Below are 18,968 nucleotides of genomic sequence, written 5' to 3'. Positions count from 1 at the left end.
AAAAAAAAAAAAAATTGATCAGAGCTTATACTGATATTTTGAAAATTTTTGAAGTGTGAAATACCACTTTTCAAGATCCTAAAGATTTTTCATGATTTTATCCTTGTTTTGCTATTTGTATTCATCTGATTGTCATGAGCATGATAGGATAATAATGCAACAGATCTCTGCTTCTCTAGAAAATATTATTCACTCGTATATCGCAAAAAAGTTTAGGGTAATTATTTCTCTAAATAGGCTACAGTAGACATTTGTTGGTCACTTATGCAGCTGGGTTCGAAAAGTAGCCTGTGATTGAGTAGCGGCTGTCAACCCCCACCACAAAGGGAAGGGACTTGAGGGAGGAGGAAAGTCAAGGAGGGATTAGTACCAGCCCTGTGCTACTACCCACAACTCACACTCTCTCTCTCTCTCTCTCTCTCTCTCTCTCTCTCTCTCTCTCTCTCTCTCTCTCTCTCTCTCTCTCTCTCTCTCTCTCTCTCTCTCTCTCTCTCTCTCTCTCTCTCTCTCTCTCTCTCTCTCTCTCTCTTATTATCATTATTATTATTATTATAACTATTACTTTTACTATTATTATTATTATTACTATCATCATTATTATTAGCAGTATGCACATACACACACATTCACACACACACACTGCTGACACCACGCTGTCAAGACCTGCTGAGCAGCTTCCAGGGAAAGTGCTTTAGCAGGTGTTGGAGCCTGACCTAGATATATGTACACGGGGTTAAGGGCCATAGGGTTCTCCTGTCTCCATAATAAATACATTTTGGATCGTATAAATGGAAAAATGGAGAAAGAAATGTAAATGGGTGGCGTGGCCAGACATATGACATCAAAACAAACGCCATCTTATGAAACTCAGCGATTCATTGAAACACCTGTTGGACTGAGGAGATTGACTGAGGATAGTATGGAATGGATAAGGAGTTTTTCTGGATTTAGAGATGAAAGAGATAATATGAGGAGGTTGATAGATGTGGCAAGAGATAAAGTACATGAAGGAAGTGATGTTGAGTTTAATGGACAAACAGGACAGACTGATAACAGAAAACACAGAACTGAGATTGAGATTAGTCAAATGTGAGAAGGTCAGTGTAATCAATCAGGGATTAAAGAAGGAGATACAAGAGATGGAGAAACTAAAAGCTCCTTAAGGAGCCTACAGAGAAAAGTACTGGAAGGGATTGAGAACAGAGAAAAAATTGGATTGGGTGGAAACAAGCTGAAGGAGTTACAAAATGCATGGAAACAAAAACAGGAAGAGGAAAAAGTTAAATTTTCAAAGGTAGTAAAGAGACAAATTCAGGAAAAAACAAGACACTGTTATACAAGTAATTAAGGAGAAAGAAGATCTAATGAGAGATACAGTGGTTAAGAGGAAATGTTTCGTGATTTTTGGGATGAAGAAAAAAAACCCATACAAGTTCATGAGAGAGCATAAATTGAATAAGAATTGGCCAAAACTATTATCAAATAGGTCCAGGACAGCACACAGGAGGTGGAGGAAGTGATAAGGTTGGGAAGATTTAATGAAAGGGGTAGGAGACCAATGAAAGTGAGAATGAGATTGCAGGTGGTGGTGAAGGAAATTTTGACAAGGAAAGGGAAGTTGGCTGATGATACCGAACATTAAGATACATAAATGGATAAAATTAGATATGAACCTAGAGGAGAGGGAAAAAGAGAAAGTGCTAAGAAATGAAGCTAAGGAAAAAAATGAGAAAAAGACGGAGATCGAGAAAAAAAATTTCTACTGGAAGGTTCTAGATATGACACTAAAGAAGTGGTATCTACAGAAGAAGGAGGAGGTCATGGAGTAGGCAAGAAATTAAGAGTGACTTATACTAACATAGATGGGTTGTTATCCAGCCTGTTGGAGGTTAGGGATTATTAAAGAAAAATAAGCCGGATGTAATGTGCATCATTGAAACAGAACTAAAAGTGGAGATCCATGTTAACTTTAAGGAGGAGGGATATAATAGCTGGAGAAGAGACAAGAAGGGTAAAGGGGGAGGATAAGTCCTAATAATGATTCGTGATAATATATGTGTGGAGGATGTGCGATATGGTGAAGGCAAGGTGGAAGTAATGGGAGTAACAATTGAATTGAAAAAAAGAAAAATCATAGTTACATATGTCACCTAAGACAAGTACATGGGGAACTGAGGAACATAAAGATATGCAAAGAGAGATGATTAAGTGCTTAGTTAATATGATAAGAGATGGAAGAATACTTTAGTTGGAGACTTTGACTGTAAAAAATTAAGCAGGAGAGAGATGGAAGTACAGTAAGTCCTCGTTATACGGTATATATGCGTTCCTGAAAACCTTACCGCAAATCAAAATTACCGTATACTGAACCCATTATAACATGTAATAATAAGGAATGCATTCCAGAGCGTCAAAAGTCACCCCTACAGAAATGAAAATACAGGCAACCCTCGCTTAATGAACGTTCACACAACGAAATTTCGCTACAACGAACGTTTCCTTTTACTACCATCTGCTCGTATAACAAACACCAAACTCACTTTAACAAAATTTTATCCAGGTAATTTTTTCCAAGTTTGAAAGCCCCGCTGTATCATGCAAGCCGACAGGCTTTTGAATACACCAGCGCCTCTCATGGACAAAACGCGCACCACTCACTCCTCTACCCTTCCCCGCGCTTAGTTAGAAACAAAAACAGGATCCAGCACCAGCTCGTCATCTCATGCTCAACATGCCACCAAAACACCCTGCAACCAGCCCTGCAATGTTGCCTAGCGTTGCTAAGAAGACCAGGAAGTCTTACTCTCGAAGTGAAGCTGGATATTATTCATAGACATGAGAGAGGCGAGAAAACTAATAGCATTGCTCGCCACCATCTTGACTCCATCTACTGTTTCTACTATTTTCAAGTCAGCAGATTCTATTAACCCTTTCAGTGCTCCGGACCACGATCGTGGCTTTGAGGGAAATGCCTCCTGTCCACGATCATGGTCCCATATTTGATGAGTCACAGAATTACACTGCGCGCTTCCTTGCTGCTGCTAGTTGCCAGATGACATTCTCCCATCCTCTCTCGACTCATGGGACGCACCATCACAATGGCATCCACACAGTAGAGTATCAGATGCCCCTTTTTTCACAATTATTATTATTTTACGACGTCGCTAGTGGCTATTTTTGCATTTATTTACAGAAATAACAAGAGTAATGATCAAATCTTGTTGTAAGAGAGCAGATATGCCAGATATTATTCGTTTATTTGTAGTATATTGCGTGTTTCATATATTGCGTATCCTCGCTCATTATAGTATGTACATCAAGAAAACACTATAAAAACGTATTTTATATTATTTCTGTGGGCATAATGTATGCACAGGTGTGAAAAATAATTACCTTAGCACATTCTGGAGCAGTTCTGAGCAACTCCAGTTCACATCAGGTGGGAAATTCTGTGTAATCTAGTGATAACACCTGCACAAGTTATGGTTGAAAATAACCACCCGCTATGATGGCAATACTCAACAGGGCACAACGTACCACCAGAAAGCCAACTTCCCATCATTATTGCACCACTCTCCAGGGTGAGTAGAGACCTAAATCTTTTACAGTAGATGCATAACACTCTATTATGCATGAGAATATTGATTTTTTCCATTTTTGCAAACCTCAATTTTTCGGCCGAATTTACGTCTCACAGACATGACCCAAAAACCTATTTCTGCCCTGAAAGGGTTAAGAAGGCTGGTGAGACCGTATCTTCTTTGCAAACTAAAGAACCACCTGAACTCGTGACTCTGCAATGGATAAAATGGAAAGCTTTGTGGAAATGTGGTACGTACATAAGTTTCGTATGTGATACAATGATGCGCCCTTTGTTTGCATTCCACAGGTTGCCAGTTAGTGTCTTTCCCGCTCCACTCTCCCTCCCTTCATAAATTTAAGGTCAACATTATAAAGTTACATACATACATTAGGGTACATTATAATGACTTAGTCTTAAATTAAACTGCTTAAATGTTTAACTTCATAATTTTTAATTTCATTAAACCTTTTACTGTACAGTGGTACTTCGACATACGATTGCCCTAACATACAATTTTTTTTGATATGCGACGAAAAATTTTATATAATTTACGCCTTGATATACGACAATATTTTTATGATACGATTAGCCATTGGTAGGTGGCGCAGCGATCGCTCGGCTACCCGCGTCCACCCAAACATTTAGCCCGCGTTGTGTATCGTTCATCCTTTGTGCATGTATGTGCCTGTGCTCCTCAGCAGTGTGTATTTTTATTAAGTTTTGTGAACTCAAGATCATGGGTCCCCAAAATAAAAGTTTGGCGAGAAACACACAAAATAGCCTGTATTCACATACTGATTGCACTTAGAAATTCAATAAACGAGTGAGTACAAATGATTCTCTCTCTCTCTCTCTCTCTCTCCTGTTCTGATACTGCTCTCATTCAAAAGTTGTCTCCCCGTAACATGGCGAGAGACCCAAGGTATAGAAGTAAGGCGCGCGGGAGAGGTGGCGGAATCAGACACAATGAAATCACTGTCGATCGCTCCTACCATTTATCGTTGGTGACACAGTGACGTAGAGCATATGTTTACTCCTGATGAGTGTTGCCAGCTCACAAGCAAAGAAATCGGGAAGAAAATAACGAAAATATAGCCATAAAAAGCATAAACGTCTATCGCCTTGCGTGATGAACGTCTATCGATGTGTCCCGAGTTTTGCGGGTTAAGTTGTTATTTTGAGCAATATAGTTAATTTATATCATGCATGCAATAAACATTGTATTTATCTTATATTAAATTTATATTTGGTTGGTATTTAAAGCATGTTATTCTTTTTATTTTTTGGGTAGGGGGGTAAATTCATATCACAAGAATGAATTAATTGTATTTCCATTAATTTCTATGGGAAAAATTCATTTGATATAAAATTTTTTTTATATACAATGATCGTCACGGAACGAATTAAAATCATATGTCGAAGTACCACTGTACTATGATGCATTCTCACTTTGCTTACTCTCAATGGAAGTTCAAGTCGGGGATCAAACTTGTTATGCTTGGTTTGCTCAACAAAAATTTGCGTAACGAAAGGTTTTTTAGGAACGTAACCAGTTCGTTAAGGGGGTTTGCCTGTATATATATATATATATATATATATATATATATATATATATATATATATATATATATATATATATATATATATATATATATATATATATATATATATATATATATATATATATATATACAGGCAACCCCCGTTTAACGAAGGTTCACACAAAGAAATTTCGCTACAACGAAGGTTTCATTTTACTACCATCTGCTCGTTTAACGAACACCAAACTCGCTTTAACGAAGTTTTATCCAGGTAATTTTTTCCAAATTTGAAAGCCCCACCATATCACGCAAGCTGACAGGCTTTTGAATACACCAGGAGCTGCTGGTACTAAGGCCTGGCTCAGGAAAATTCCTGGGACACTTATAGAATAAAGATCAAGATCAAGATCAAGCCTATCGTGGACAACACGCGCAACACTCACTCCCCAGTCAAAACATAACAGCCTCAGCAGCAGCTTGTCTTCCCTAGCTCAACTTACCACCAAAATGCCCTGCAATTGGCCTAGGGTTTGTAAGAAGACCAGGAAGTCTCTTACTCTCCAAATGAAGCTAGATATTATTCACAGACACGAGAGAGGCCAGAAAACTATAGCAGTGCTGGCCATCATCTTGACTCCATATTATACTGTCTCTATTTTCAAGTCAGCAGACTCTATTAAGAAGGCTGGTGAGACCGTATCTTCCTTGAAAGCTAAAAGAACCACCGGAACTCGTGACTTTACAATGGATAAAATGGAAAGCCTTGTGGAAATGTGGTACATAAGTTTTGTATGCAGTACAATGATGCGCACTTTGTTTACATTCCACAGGTTGCCGGTTAGTGTCTTTCCCGTTTCACTCTTCCTCCCTTCATAAAGTTAAGATCATCAACATTATAAAGTTACATACATACATACATTAGTGTACATTATAATGACTTAAATTAAACTACCTAAATGTTTAACTTCATAATTATTATTTTCATTAAAACTTTTACTGTACTATGATGCACTCTCGCTTTGCTTACTCTCAATGGAAGTTCAAATCAGGGGTTAAACTTGTTATAATCGGTTCGTTTAACGAAGTTTCGCTTAACGAAGTGTTTATTAGGAACGTAACCCCTTCGTTAAAGGGGGTTGCCTGTATATATATATATATATATATATATATATATATATATATATATAGTAATACTCTGCTTAACGAATTTCCGGATTAACGTACTATATAAAGTTAGACCAAAAAGTCCGCATAACGTACAACCACATTCGTTTTAGCAAATTTTCTGGGTTTGAATTTGCCGGGTGTAGGACCGAACATGGTAGTTTCGCTGTGATTGTCTGGCTCCTTGCCTCTTTCTCTAGCGCTCCTAGAGCTGGATCCAAGATTCTTTAATAACGTCAGAGTAACCTCTTGCAGTGAAATGGCATCCATGAACGCTTGGAGGGACGGTGACAAGGTTGCTCTCTGGTTGCTGGGAACACCACCTCTGGAGGTGGTGTTACTCTCTTATATATGCATTTATGTTCACAAAACAACATTTCTATTAGGTTTTTACAAACCTTGCCCCAAAGAAAGGATTGTTTTGTAATGCATAAAGTGAAATTTTACATGGAATACCCAAAAATAAAGCAGAGATGAGATGAGCCACAGACGAAGCGGGAGACTCGCAGCCACTCGGCCTCTTCTTCTTGTGATCCTTTTGCTTGCGTGTTACTTTCATCCTGAAGTTTGTTTTCACTCCTCTATTGCCTGCTATAATGGATATCATATCTTAGTACAGTAAGGTCTCGGTTTACGTCAGAGGTACGTTCCTGAAACATGACGCAAGTTGATTTTGTACGTAACTCGAGTTTCCGTACATTTCAAAGCATATTATCGAGTTTTCAAGCAATCATTGTTAATGGTCATTCAGGTAAGTTAAAGGTTATATTGTTATATTATTTACAACTATGTAGGAATATGAAACACAAGCTTGTTTTGGTTGTTGATTAGGGCCGCAAACGCGAAGGACTGCAGGTTGCTGAGAGGGGTGGACGCCTGAGGCAGGTCGAATGTTGTGACACCCAGGGTGGACAGCTGGGAGCGTAGTGCAGTGCGGTGGGAGTAGAAGTGTGGGCAGCAGAGCAGGAAATGCAATAGGAAAGGGCAATAGGGATCAGCAGACAGGCGCAGATGGTGCAAGTGAGCTGCGAGTGTCGTGTGGCCCAGGTGAAGGCTCTGGAGTTGTTATTATTGTGATGGATGCGCGAGCCCTCAAGGTCATCAACCTCCCCATTGTCATGGTAAGGGGCTTCCCATTTTCTTCTTCACTCCCTCACACACAGCTGCTGCCTCCCTGCCTCTCATGTCTTTTAATTATGTCCTCTTTTTCTTGTAGCGTAATAGTTTTCCTTTTCTTAGCATCACTGCTGTCACTAAGGAGTTTTCTCTTTGGTGCCATTGAGCAAGATACTAAGAACTTGAGTCAGTAAACGCAGAAGTAGGATAACACTTACCAGGGGCGACGGTGTGGTGGAACTGAGGCAAGGTGTTATTGTATTCAAGCGTGAGGCGGGCGGTGTGGCGGGTAACCGCTATAGTCTGACCGGGCTTAATTTACGGCTGTGGTGGGGCTTGGGTAGCTCTATAGTGCTGCCACATTTCCCAAAAATGCGATGTGAAATGGAAGTTATTGGTGTACAAGGCATCGCAAATACCATCAATTCAGATGTATAAAATTTTGACTGCTGTATATAGATGGCTGAATCAACAGTAACCATCATATGCATAAAAAAAACTACATAGTACCATACAAACATGGCATACATATTCAACAGTGTTGCTGATATCAACTATAGTAACTTATAATGGTACTTAACGTATGTTTAGGGTGTGTAATAATATCAGCATTACAGATATAAGATAATGAGCATGGAAAAAAGAAATAATCTATTATCCAAAGTAAAAAAAAAAAATAGTAGAAGTCTTGTGAGTGGCGGCAATACTGATGAACCCAGCCTGGCCAGGCCGAATAGCCTCACCTTGTAGTACGAGAAGTTGCTATAATTATAAGACAAAATGCTCACATTTACTGGCTTTTACAGTAATTTCAAGAGTGAGGCATTATTGGATTCATAATTCGTAAGCCAAGCTAATGTGTAGTTTCTATTTTTACAAAATAGTAGGTATATGCCAATACCTAAGTGAAAAAAAAAAAGCATTATTCACTTGCGAGCGGCAACTCTTCCGCACCCAGCTGGTGGCCTTGACACATTGTGGTGGCGACATGACTGACCTCGTACCTCGTATATATATATATATATATATATATATATATATATATATATATATATATATATATATATATATATATATATATATATATATATATATATATATATATATATATATATATATATATATATATATATATATATATATATATATATATATATATATATATATATATATATATATATATATATATATATATATATATATATATATATATATATATATATATATATATATATATATATATATATATATATATATATATATATATATATATATATATATATATATATATATATATATATATATATATATATATATATATATATATATATATATATATATATATATATATATATATATATATATATATATATATATATATATATATATATATATATATATATATATATATATATATATATATATATATATATATATATATATATATATATATATATATATATATATATATATATATATATATAGATAGATAGATATACAATTATAAATGACTTACTAAAGAATCAAAGGTAAGCAGAGAGAGAGAGAGAGAGAGAGAGACAACAGTAGTGAAAATGTGGCAACACTATACAGAGACGCTCGCTCCCCCAACGGCCGTAAATCAAGGCTGGTCAGACTATAGTGACGCCTGGCGGCCAAGAATAACAATAAATCCCGCACTTTATAATTTATAAATTTTCAATTTTTTAAAATCTTAAATTGCCTTATAGTGGACTGACGTAACTACGAGTTTGACGTAACTTGAGACCGACGTAACTCGGGACTTTACTATATTCATATATGCTCATGCCACGAGGATAACCTTGACTCCGTGGCAGTGAGTGATAGTGAATTACTAATGACATATCGCGGTATTTCATTAGTAATTATGATGAAAGTAACACACAAGCAAAAGGGTCACAAGAAGAAAAAGCGGCCGAGTGGCCGCGTGTCTCCCGCTTCGTCTGTGGCTCATCTCATCTCAGCTTTATTTTTGGGTATTCCATGTAAGATTTCACTTTATGCATTACAAAACAATTCTTTCTTGGGGGCAAGGTTTGTAAAAACATAATAGAAATTTTGTTTTGTGAACATAAATGTGAGAATGTGAGAGAATTTGTACATAGCTCCTCTAACTTCCAATGACTCATATGATATCATAAAAGTAGTGGTACACCGGTTGCCCAATATGGTGCCAAACGTATATATAATTTTTTTTTTTTTTTTTTACCCATGTGGTATGTTGGGGACCAGCCCAGAACGCATCCCCCCCTATTTCCATTATTTCCTAAGGGGAAAATTACGTCCCCTTAACGAATTTTCACTCTACGAACAGCTTTGACATATATCCTGTTATTAATATATTACTGTGTATATATACAGTAAGGTCTCGGTTTACGTCAGAGTTACGTTCCTGAAACATGACGTAAGTCGATTTTGTACGTAACTCGAGTTTCTGTACATTTCAAAGCATATTATCGAGTTTTCAACCAATCATTGTTTATGGTCATTCAGGTAAGTTGAAAATTATATTGTTATATTATTTACAACTATGTAGAAATATGAAACACAAGTTTGTTTTTGTTGTTGATTAGGGCCATGAACGCGAAGGACTGCAGGTTGCCGAGAGGGGTGGCCCTGAGGCTGCCAGGAGAGTGGGCAGGTCGAATGTTGTGACGTCCAGGGCAGACAGCTGGGAGCGTAGTGCAGTGCAGTGGGAGTAGAAGCGTGGGTAGCGGGGCAGGAAATGCAATAGGAAAGGGCAATAGGGATCAACAGACAGGTGCAGACGGTGCAAGTGAGATGCGAGTGTCGTGTGGCCCAGGCGAGGCTCTGGAGTTGTTATTGTTGTGATGGGTGCGTGAACCCTCAAGGTCGTCAACCTCCCCGTTGTCATGGTAATGGGCTTCCCATTTTCTTCTTCACTCCCTCACACACAGCTGCTGCCTCCCTTCTCATGTCTTTAATTACGTCCTCTTTTTCTTGTAGTGTAATGGTTTTCCTTTTCTTAGCATCACTGCTGTCACTAAGAAGTTTTCTCTTTGGTGCCATTGAGCAAGATACTAAGAACTTGAGTCAGTTTAGGATAACACTCTTGCCAGGGGCGACGGTGTGGTGGAACTGAGGCAGGGTGTTATTGTATTCAAGCGTGAGGCGGGCGGTGTGACGGGTAACCACCAACAATAACAATAAATCCCGCGCTTTACGATTTATAAATTTTCTATTTTTTTAATCTTAAATTGCCTTATAGTGGACTGACGTAACTATGAGTTTGACGTAACTCGAGACCGACGTAACCCGGGACTTTACTGTGATATATATATATATATATATATATATATATATATATATATATATATATATATATATATATATATATATATATATATATATATATATATATATATATATATATATATATATATATATATATATATATATATATATATTGTTGCTGTGGCCAAGAGTAGTCTATGTACCAATCCTTTTCTGACATATAAACATGTGTCTGGCATATGGTGTCGCCAGTGACTGAATCTGAGAGGCTACAGAACTAAAAATAAATCTTTTTTCTTTTTTTTTAGTATAATTTTGCACATATATGAAGTATAAGAATTTTAAAAGATAGTACAATTTTAATTATATGGAAGTGTGTCTTACCTCAAGGAATAATGGCATCACACTATAAAGAGTACAATTTTAATTATATGGAAGTGTGTCTTACCTCAAGGAGGAATGGCATCACACTATAAAGAAAGCATTGAAGCTTGCCTGTTAAGATCAAGATCACTGGTCAGCAATCACTTGTCTTGTTTTGGTCCATGCAATGCATGGTGTATGATCATTTTGGCAAATTCTTCCTGACTGGTGTCATTCTGCGTGAATTACCGGTAAGTATGACTTATTATATATTGTTATCTTGAAAGAGAGAGTTTTTTGAGGAGTAGTACCAATCATCACTTTGTTTACATGTATGAAGATGTCTGAGGTTTGATTTTGGAGCCTCAGTTACCATAGGCTTGCCACTAATCACTGCCTTAATCCTGAACCCTAGCCTCATAGGACACAGGCTCATTTCCTCAGACTTTTCTTTTTTGAGTAAAGATGTTACTTATAAGCTACTACAAATATATATATATATATATATATATATATATATATATATATATATATATATATATATATATATATATATATATATATATATATATATATATATATATATATATATATATATATATATATATATATATATATATATATATATATATATATATATATATATATATATATTTTTTTTATTTAATTAATTAATTCATTTATTTTTAGATAGATAAATAGATAGATAGATAGATGTGAATTGTTAAGTTCAACGTTTTTGGGTCAGGAAGTTATTTTTATGATATTACCAAATTACTTCTTTTTTAATTACAGCCCACAGAGAGCAGAGGGCTCCATCAGTATGACTTCGAGATGAAAGCACGATCCTCTAAAGCTCCAACCTCTCCCATAAGGCAGGTTTCCCATCACCAGTGTACCTTTATGTTTGTCTGGACTATCCTTGTACTTATATTTTCTTTGTGTGTTGAGCCACTTCTTTCCATAAGATATTGCCTTGTTGACTTTTCTTACTTTAGCAATGATATCCTGAAATGTTCACATCTTTCACATTGTGGTTATCATTTGTATGCTAGTTTACCTCTGTGTTTTAATAGTTGGTTTGCTGAAGATCACAGTATTTTCAGTTCGCCCAGATTTTTTTTTTTTTTATTTATTTATTTATTTATTTATTTATTTATTTTTTTATACTTAAATGAAGAGTATTTGGGATTTAACTTATATGTCAAATATTTATCCCTTCACTAGGTAACTCAGAAGTTTTGTTTGCGAGGGATTTATTGTTATCATTGTTGAAGGAAAGTACCATCAGTCGATAATTATTGATGTGATACCACATCTTAGCTTTTCATCTGACTTTCCTCAGTGTTATGTGTTAAAACTAATAAAAGAAAAGCATGTAATTTGTACAACATTCCATTTTCAGAGTGACATGTGGGAAAGAAAGTGTTTTGTTTCATCTGGTGCAGTTAGAGGTTGGAGAAGGAGTGTTGATCCAGGCCCACAACTCTACTCCTAGCATTTCTTCCTCCTCATCACCTAGCGATACCACTGCACCTCTACATGCACAAATCCTTCACAATTTTCAAACAACTTGTGGACATATTCATCATGTATTGCAAGCAGCTGTTCGTTGCAAGGTAGCTGTGAGCTTGAAGTGTGGGGAGAGAATAAGTTTTCAATTTTTTGTGAAGTTAATTGGCAGCAATTACTGTAATACTCATCTTTAGGACATGAGAGCATTGTCAATGTGTGGTGAGTGGCAAGAATCACAAAAATAAACACAACACAGAAGACTTAAATCAAATGTACCCATCTTATATCATAGCAGATATTGTATGTTAGAGGTGTCACTGTTGGTATGGACTTGAGATATAGAAAAATCCAGATTTTCTTAAATAAAATATTGTCAATGATTCAGTTCCTTGTTCCATTTAACAGGATACATGTGGAGGGTACCAGGGGAGCTCAGCACTGAACACAATCAAGGAACATGGGGTTCTGTTTACATGCTCCCCACCCACTACAGATGGTGGTAAAAGACGAGCACAGACCTTCTCTTATTGGGTAGTTGGGTAAGTAAACATTAGTCTTATTAATTTGATACTAATTGAATTATGTGAAATAAGATGGTTATGTATGTACCTGATATACAGGTAGTCCTCGATTTATACGGTAGATGCGTTTCAGAAGGGACCGTATAAAGTAAAAATCGTATAAAGTAAGGAATGAATACCAAACTCCCTAGACTTTCTTTTAGTATAAAAGAGCGGACCTGAGCTTTGTACAGTACCTCCAGCCCCTTTCCATCAAGCAGCCACGCAATCCTCATGAGCGTGATTCCCAGCACATTCACTTCGTCCTAGCTTAAACAGCCTCGCCCTCCAGGGCAAGGCTTCAGGGGCGTCCTTGCACCACTACTACTACCACCACCATCACCATCACCATCACCATCACCATCATCATCATCATCATCATCATCATCATCATCACCACCACCACCACCACCACCACCACCACCACCACCACCACCACCACCACCACCACCACCACCACCACCACCACCACTAGACTTTGAAGGATGTGTTCAAAATGAAATAATCTTTCACTGTATGTGTACATTTTGCATTAAAGACATTTCTATTATGCTTATTAATGATTTTATTAATAAACTTACAAAGACATAAAAATGACTATGAAAAAGGGAAATGTTTAAACACAAAATTATTTTATTAGTACCTTCTTCCTCTATTTTGCTACTTCCTCCTCTGACGTGTCACCATTGTAGTCATCTGTCTTCGATTCTGTTACTTGACTTGGTGTGTGCGGTCTGAAGAAGCTTGTTATCAATTGCTGTTTTTTCTTTTGTTGTTTTTCTTTGAGAAGAACCTCATAGCACGTAATTTTTTCCATGATCCCTCTGATGACGGCGGTGCTTCTTTCAATATTTGGGTAATTTTCTTCAAGAATTTTCATTGACTGCGGCAACAAGTCCATACACTCAGACAAGTTGGCTGCTGTGAGAGTTCGCTCCAGTGTATGTGTCTTCCTTGCTCTCTTGGGCGTATCACCACCAGCTGGAGATGCAGAAGGGCGCTTGGGAGCCATGGTAAACGTTTACTGGGCACGAGAGAGGGAGATGTTGCCACAACCACGTGTAGGTAAACAATGAGGTTGCTTGGTGCGCAATTCTGAACTAAATCGCCACGCGAATTTTAACTTTCTTGAAACCATATAATTCTGAGGAATTCGTACAATGTGATGAATAACCCCTATTTTTGGACAATGTATAACTCTGAATTTGTATAAAGTAAATTCGTATAAATCGAGGACTACCTGTATTTGGTTTTGAACTAGATTCTAATAAATTCTGGTGGGATATGTAAATGTCAAATTGTATTTTCTTGCTTCTGTTTCCTAGACGTCTTCTGGCAGCTCCTTATCAACGAGAGGTTTATGTCTGCTACCACGAATCAGTGCCACAAAACCTCTTAGAAATGGCCTTCAGGGTATCACTTGGCTGTGTGGTGTGAAATTCAAAGCAAAGCTATGTGCCAAAGGTGTTAAGTGAGCTTTGCTGACTGAATTCCCAAATCGGAATTAAGTGTTATTATAGAGGTGAATGCATGTTTTCAAACGTGGAAATATGTATTTTAGAAATCTAACTAATGTACATACATTAAAACAATATTTTTTTAACAGTTAATACTTATCTATCAAATGTTAGGTGTGACTTTACCTCATATTCATCCTCTATACTCCCACTGCCATAATTCTTGAACAAACTTATTTTTACATTGGTTCTGTTTCCTTGAATGATATATTGTTAATTTTGCATTTGTTTTCAGATATGTTTCAAACTTTTTTTAGCATCACTTGCAATATCCATGATCAGATCTGCAGGATTAATGCTTTATTTCTTTTTGTGCTGTATTTTTATTACTTGCCCATTATCAGACTGTGCTTATCTTTTCTTTTAATTTTCATATTTGCAAATTGTTTCCTTTTTACAAATTGTTTAATAGGAAATGTGGCTGTACTCCAATAATTTAATCTTCTTTATTAGCTTAGGTTCTGCCACAGGTGATATGTGTGGCAAGAGTATAACCCAACACTTTTTGCCAATATTTTTTGGCAATTTATTTGGGCACACATGCATGGGAATGTATGTGGATGCAGTAGAATTGCTGTGATACAGTCATACATTTTGCTTTGCATGACAATTTGCCCTCTTTTATTTGGTGACGGCTTCAACTGGCTTCTCAACATTGTCTCTTATTCTAACTTTTCAAGATTACACATTTCAGCTGTTGAGCATGTGTCTGTGTCATTGTCTAAATCATTGATAATTTGATAAGAGATGAACATTTGCCCATTTGTGTGAGAATAATGCTCAAGCCAGTGTTTAATTTGTTCTTAGGTTCTTACAACTCACGTGCATTCATAGCCATGTAAAAAATTTTAGTTCTGCATTTACCTGTTTTGAGATTTGTGGAAGGGATTGGAGTAATCTTGTTGTTTTCAGTGTAGTAGTTGCATTGAACTCCTGGATGTGTTGATATAACTCAAGGTATTGTGTGCATGTTAATAATAGCACTTTTCAGGAGAGATTGTAGAAGTCATGCAAGTCTTGGTCTTGTTCCTAATGTGGAAGTCTGGCAGCATCTGATTAAGTTTAAAAACTTAAAAAAAAAGATGTGTCCATCCTTACATGAGTGTTCCATTAGGTCTAGCACCTGTATCAAAATTTTTCCGTCCTCCAGCACAATGATTACTATTTTGAACAGATAAAAAATGTGGCTAGTTGTTTTAAGGTTAAGATTCTTATAGTACAATGCTTTTATTTTTTGGTTATATTTATTGATATGCATTAATGTTTTGTACCTTACCTTTTTGCCTCTTTTTATGCTGTGCAATGTATCTTTCCTGTTAGAGATTTCTTTAAACAAAATATTGATTACTGCACAGAAAGTTGTCTCCATAGTGTGAGCCTTGTCTTTGCCATTCTGACAATTGGTAAAACAGTGTGCCATACTGCCTTCAAAGGTGAACTGAACTAAGAGTCTTGGAATATATTAAAAAAAAAAAAAGTGCAGCATCAAGCCAGAAAGTTTGGTTCTCCATCTAGTAGTTGATGAGATTGTTTTTGATGGTGTCACTCATGAATATCGCTCCTTTTAGGATGATCTCATCTTCTTGTTCACTGCCATGTTTCCAGCCTGGCCTTGAGTGTTTCATTCTGGCTATTGGGCATGAGTTTTGGATTAAGCATGAAGGCTTCCTTGATGTTTCTTCCTTTGATCTTAGCTTTTTAGCAGATTGTTGTACTGCAGGTAGTGATGTTGATTGATATGTATATCTTTGTCTGTGATTACTGCCAGCCAAGACTGTTCTCTTTGCCCTTCTCTGACTTCAGACATAAATTTCACCACAATCACATTTTTCACTATACATTCTCTCAGTAGAATATGGAACTGGTTAGTTTGAAATGTTGATGAGAGGATGCAGTGTCTCAAGTAAAAAAAATAGGATCAACAAATTAATAACTTGCTGTCCTATGTGTGAAAGCCTTATCATTGAAGCTACCACTTGAGGACAACATTTTTAACTTCATCTTGTTAAGTAACAGAATAGTAAAATAGTTAAGTGCCTGGTTATTTATTTACTGTATTGAGTTGTTTTGTAACTTTTGCAGTTATTTAGTGTTGTTGATGGCTTTACGAATCTTGTAAATGTTTTGATTTTACTTTATAAAAGTTATACATATATTTGCTGTTGTAATTGAATTATAATATATATATATATATATATATATATATATATATATATATATATATATATATATATATATATATATATATATATATATATATATATATATATATATATATACATACACACACACACATGTGTGTGTGTGTGTGTGTGTGTGTGTGTGTGTGTACATATATTCTTTTTTCTAGTTTTTTATACTTTTTAACATGATTATAATCTATTAAATTAAGAAAGTAATTAAGAAAAACATTCCATCTTATAATATGACTTGGATTGTTCTGAAGAGATATGATGATAAAAGAGAATAAAGGAGAAGATGGATGAAGAGAAAGATGAATAAATAGAAGAGAATACATATATGCATTATTATCATGAGGGATGGAAACAGAGAGGTAGTGAGTGAAGGAAGTGGGAAACTTTCAGGAAGTGCAATTTTTCATGGCATTCAACAATTTTGAGAGTTATGAATGATTAATTTTTCTTTATTATCATCTATTTCATGTAACAAATTGATCACATGACAGTATCAGCCTCACCACAACACAGTGCATCTTCATGATTGAAATTTCATTACGAATATCTTGTTCTACTGTTTAAAAAGTTTGGGATAGTGAAATAAAAAAGATCACCATAAACATTTGACTGCTCATATCTGTACTCTGTAGCCTTTGCCATCTAAGAATATTGGCTGGTATAATAAATAAATAAATAAGTAATAAAGTAAGCAGCGGGTAATAGGCAAATCAGCAGTACAACTTCAAACAGGACAATCCCCACTGCCTCACACACATAGCTGCTGTACATAGTTGACACAGTAGCCGGGGGTTCTCTATTTTGTGGATGAAAGCGTTGTTCTCGGTATCATCAGTGCAATAGATCAACAAAAATAGCTTTACAAGTTCACAAAACCTGTTGCAGAAGGGAGTGATGAGAGTAGGTGTACACTTGCTAAAAAGATGATAGATGGCTGAATAAGGCTTTGTAGGGAAATCATTACTTTTACCTAATTAAGATTACTATACTTTCGCCTGACCAAAATTGTGATAGCCTTCAATATAGATTTCTCCAGGAAGCTCTTGTTTATGGAAATTTGAGTCTGCTACATATATTTATATTTTTTTGCTCTTTGGAGACCTGTGTGTACCATGGTAAGTGGTGCCTCAGTTGATAAGCACACCATAGATAAAGTGATGGGCCTTAATGATGACACAAGATCATGCATATCCCTGGTGTGTGCAGACTATTCAGACTAGTTACAAGCCAATTAAGGTTAGTTTAGAGCTAAACTGACCATGAGATGATAGTTTATCAGTCCCGGACTGACCATAGGGAGAACCAGGAGTAATCCTGGTAGCATATATTCTTGGTACACCAGGCAAGGATCGGCATGCTGGCTTGGGTCTTTATTTCTCTCTCTCTCTCTCTCTCTCTCTCTCTCTCTCTCTCTCTCTCTCTCTCTCTCTCTCTCTCTCTCTCTCTCTCTCTCTCTCTCTCTCTCTCTCTCTCTCTCTCTCTCTCTCTCTTTCTTTTTTATTTTTTTATTTATTCTTTTTTACAGGCTGCTGGTACTTTCTGACTTTTTTCTAAGTGGAGAGGTAGACAAGGCCAATCATAGGCCACTGAGGCCAGTGGTATGTAAGGAGGGCAAGATGAATGTTTTTTTTTTCAATTTGTTGGTTCATACCAATTTGCAACTGAAATTTTACCGTAGTAGAGTTTCTGACTCATCCCTTCTATTCGGAAAGTGTCACACATAGTGACTTGAAAGTATCGACTTGTTGGCACCTTGGCAGGAAGTGAATGTAAACAAACAGCCAACTGCCAAGATGTCTTCTTCCAGTGATGATGCTGAAGCTGTGGTTGCTCTTATTTTGGTGTACTGGAAGAGTCAACAGAAAAGAAAATACTTGTGGATATGTGCCTGGCTAAGTAGGAGAGAAAGGAGTGTCTACCATACTCTGAATTAAACTAAATTTCTAATAAGAAAATTGTTAATCTTAAGCACAAGTGAGATAGAATTAAATCCCCACCTCCAACAACACCCAGATAGAGGGAAACATTTCTAGTAGAGTGGCAGCTATTCCGTTGAATGACGATTTGCGCGAGCTTTTTTTTATTTATTTATTTTTTTATTTTTTTTTATTATTATTTTTTTACTATAATTTATTTCT

At 36.3% G+C, this 18,968-nt stretch overlaps 1 protein-coding gene across 1 annotated transcript in view; it reads left to right on the top strand.

The window, feature by feature from the left end:
• The window catches only part of LOC123498174 (protein inturned-like), a 58,514-nt gene extending 41,700 nt beyond the window's left edge, over positions 1–16,814 (top strand). The window contains exons 19-22 of the mRNA XM_045245341.1: positions 11,839–11,918; positions 12,449–12,662; positions 12,964–13,097; positions 14,444–16,814. Coding sequence (XP_045101276.1) covers positions 11,839–11,918; positions 12,449–12,662; positions 12,964–13,097; positions 14,444–14,555 — 540 coding nt within the window. The 3' untranslated portion in view covers positions 14,556–16,814. The remainder of the gene's footprint in view (positions 1–11,838; positions 11,919–12,448; positions 12,663–12,963; positions 13,098–14,443) is intronic.
• Positions 16,815–18,968: the final 2,154 nt, after the last annotated feature.

Source organism: Portunus trituberculatus, chromosome 47 (genome assembly GCF_017591435.1).
Source record: "Portunus trituberculatus isolate SZX2019 chromosome 47, ASM1759143v1, whole genome shotgun sequence".
NCBI lineage: Eukaryota > Metazoa > Arthropoda > Malacostraca > Decapoda > Portunidae > Portunus > Portunus trituberculatus.
Note: the sequence above shows the minus strand (reverse complement) of the source record. Positions and strands in the feature narration are given on the sequence as shown.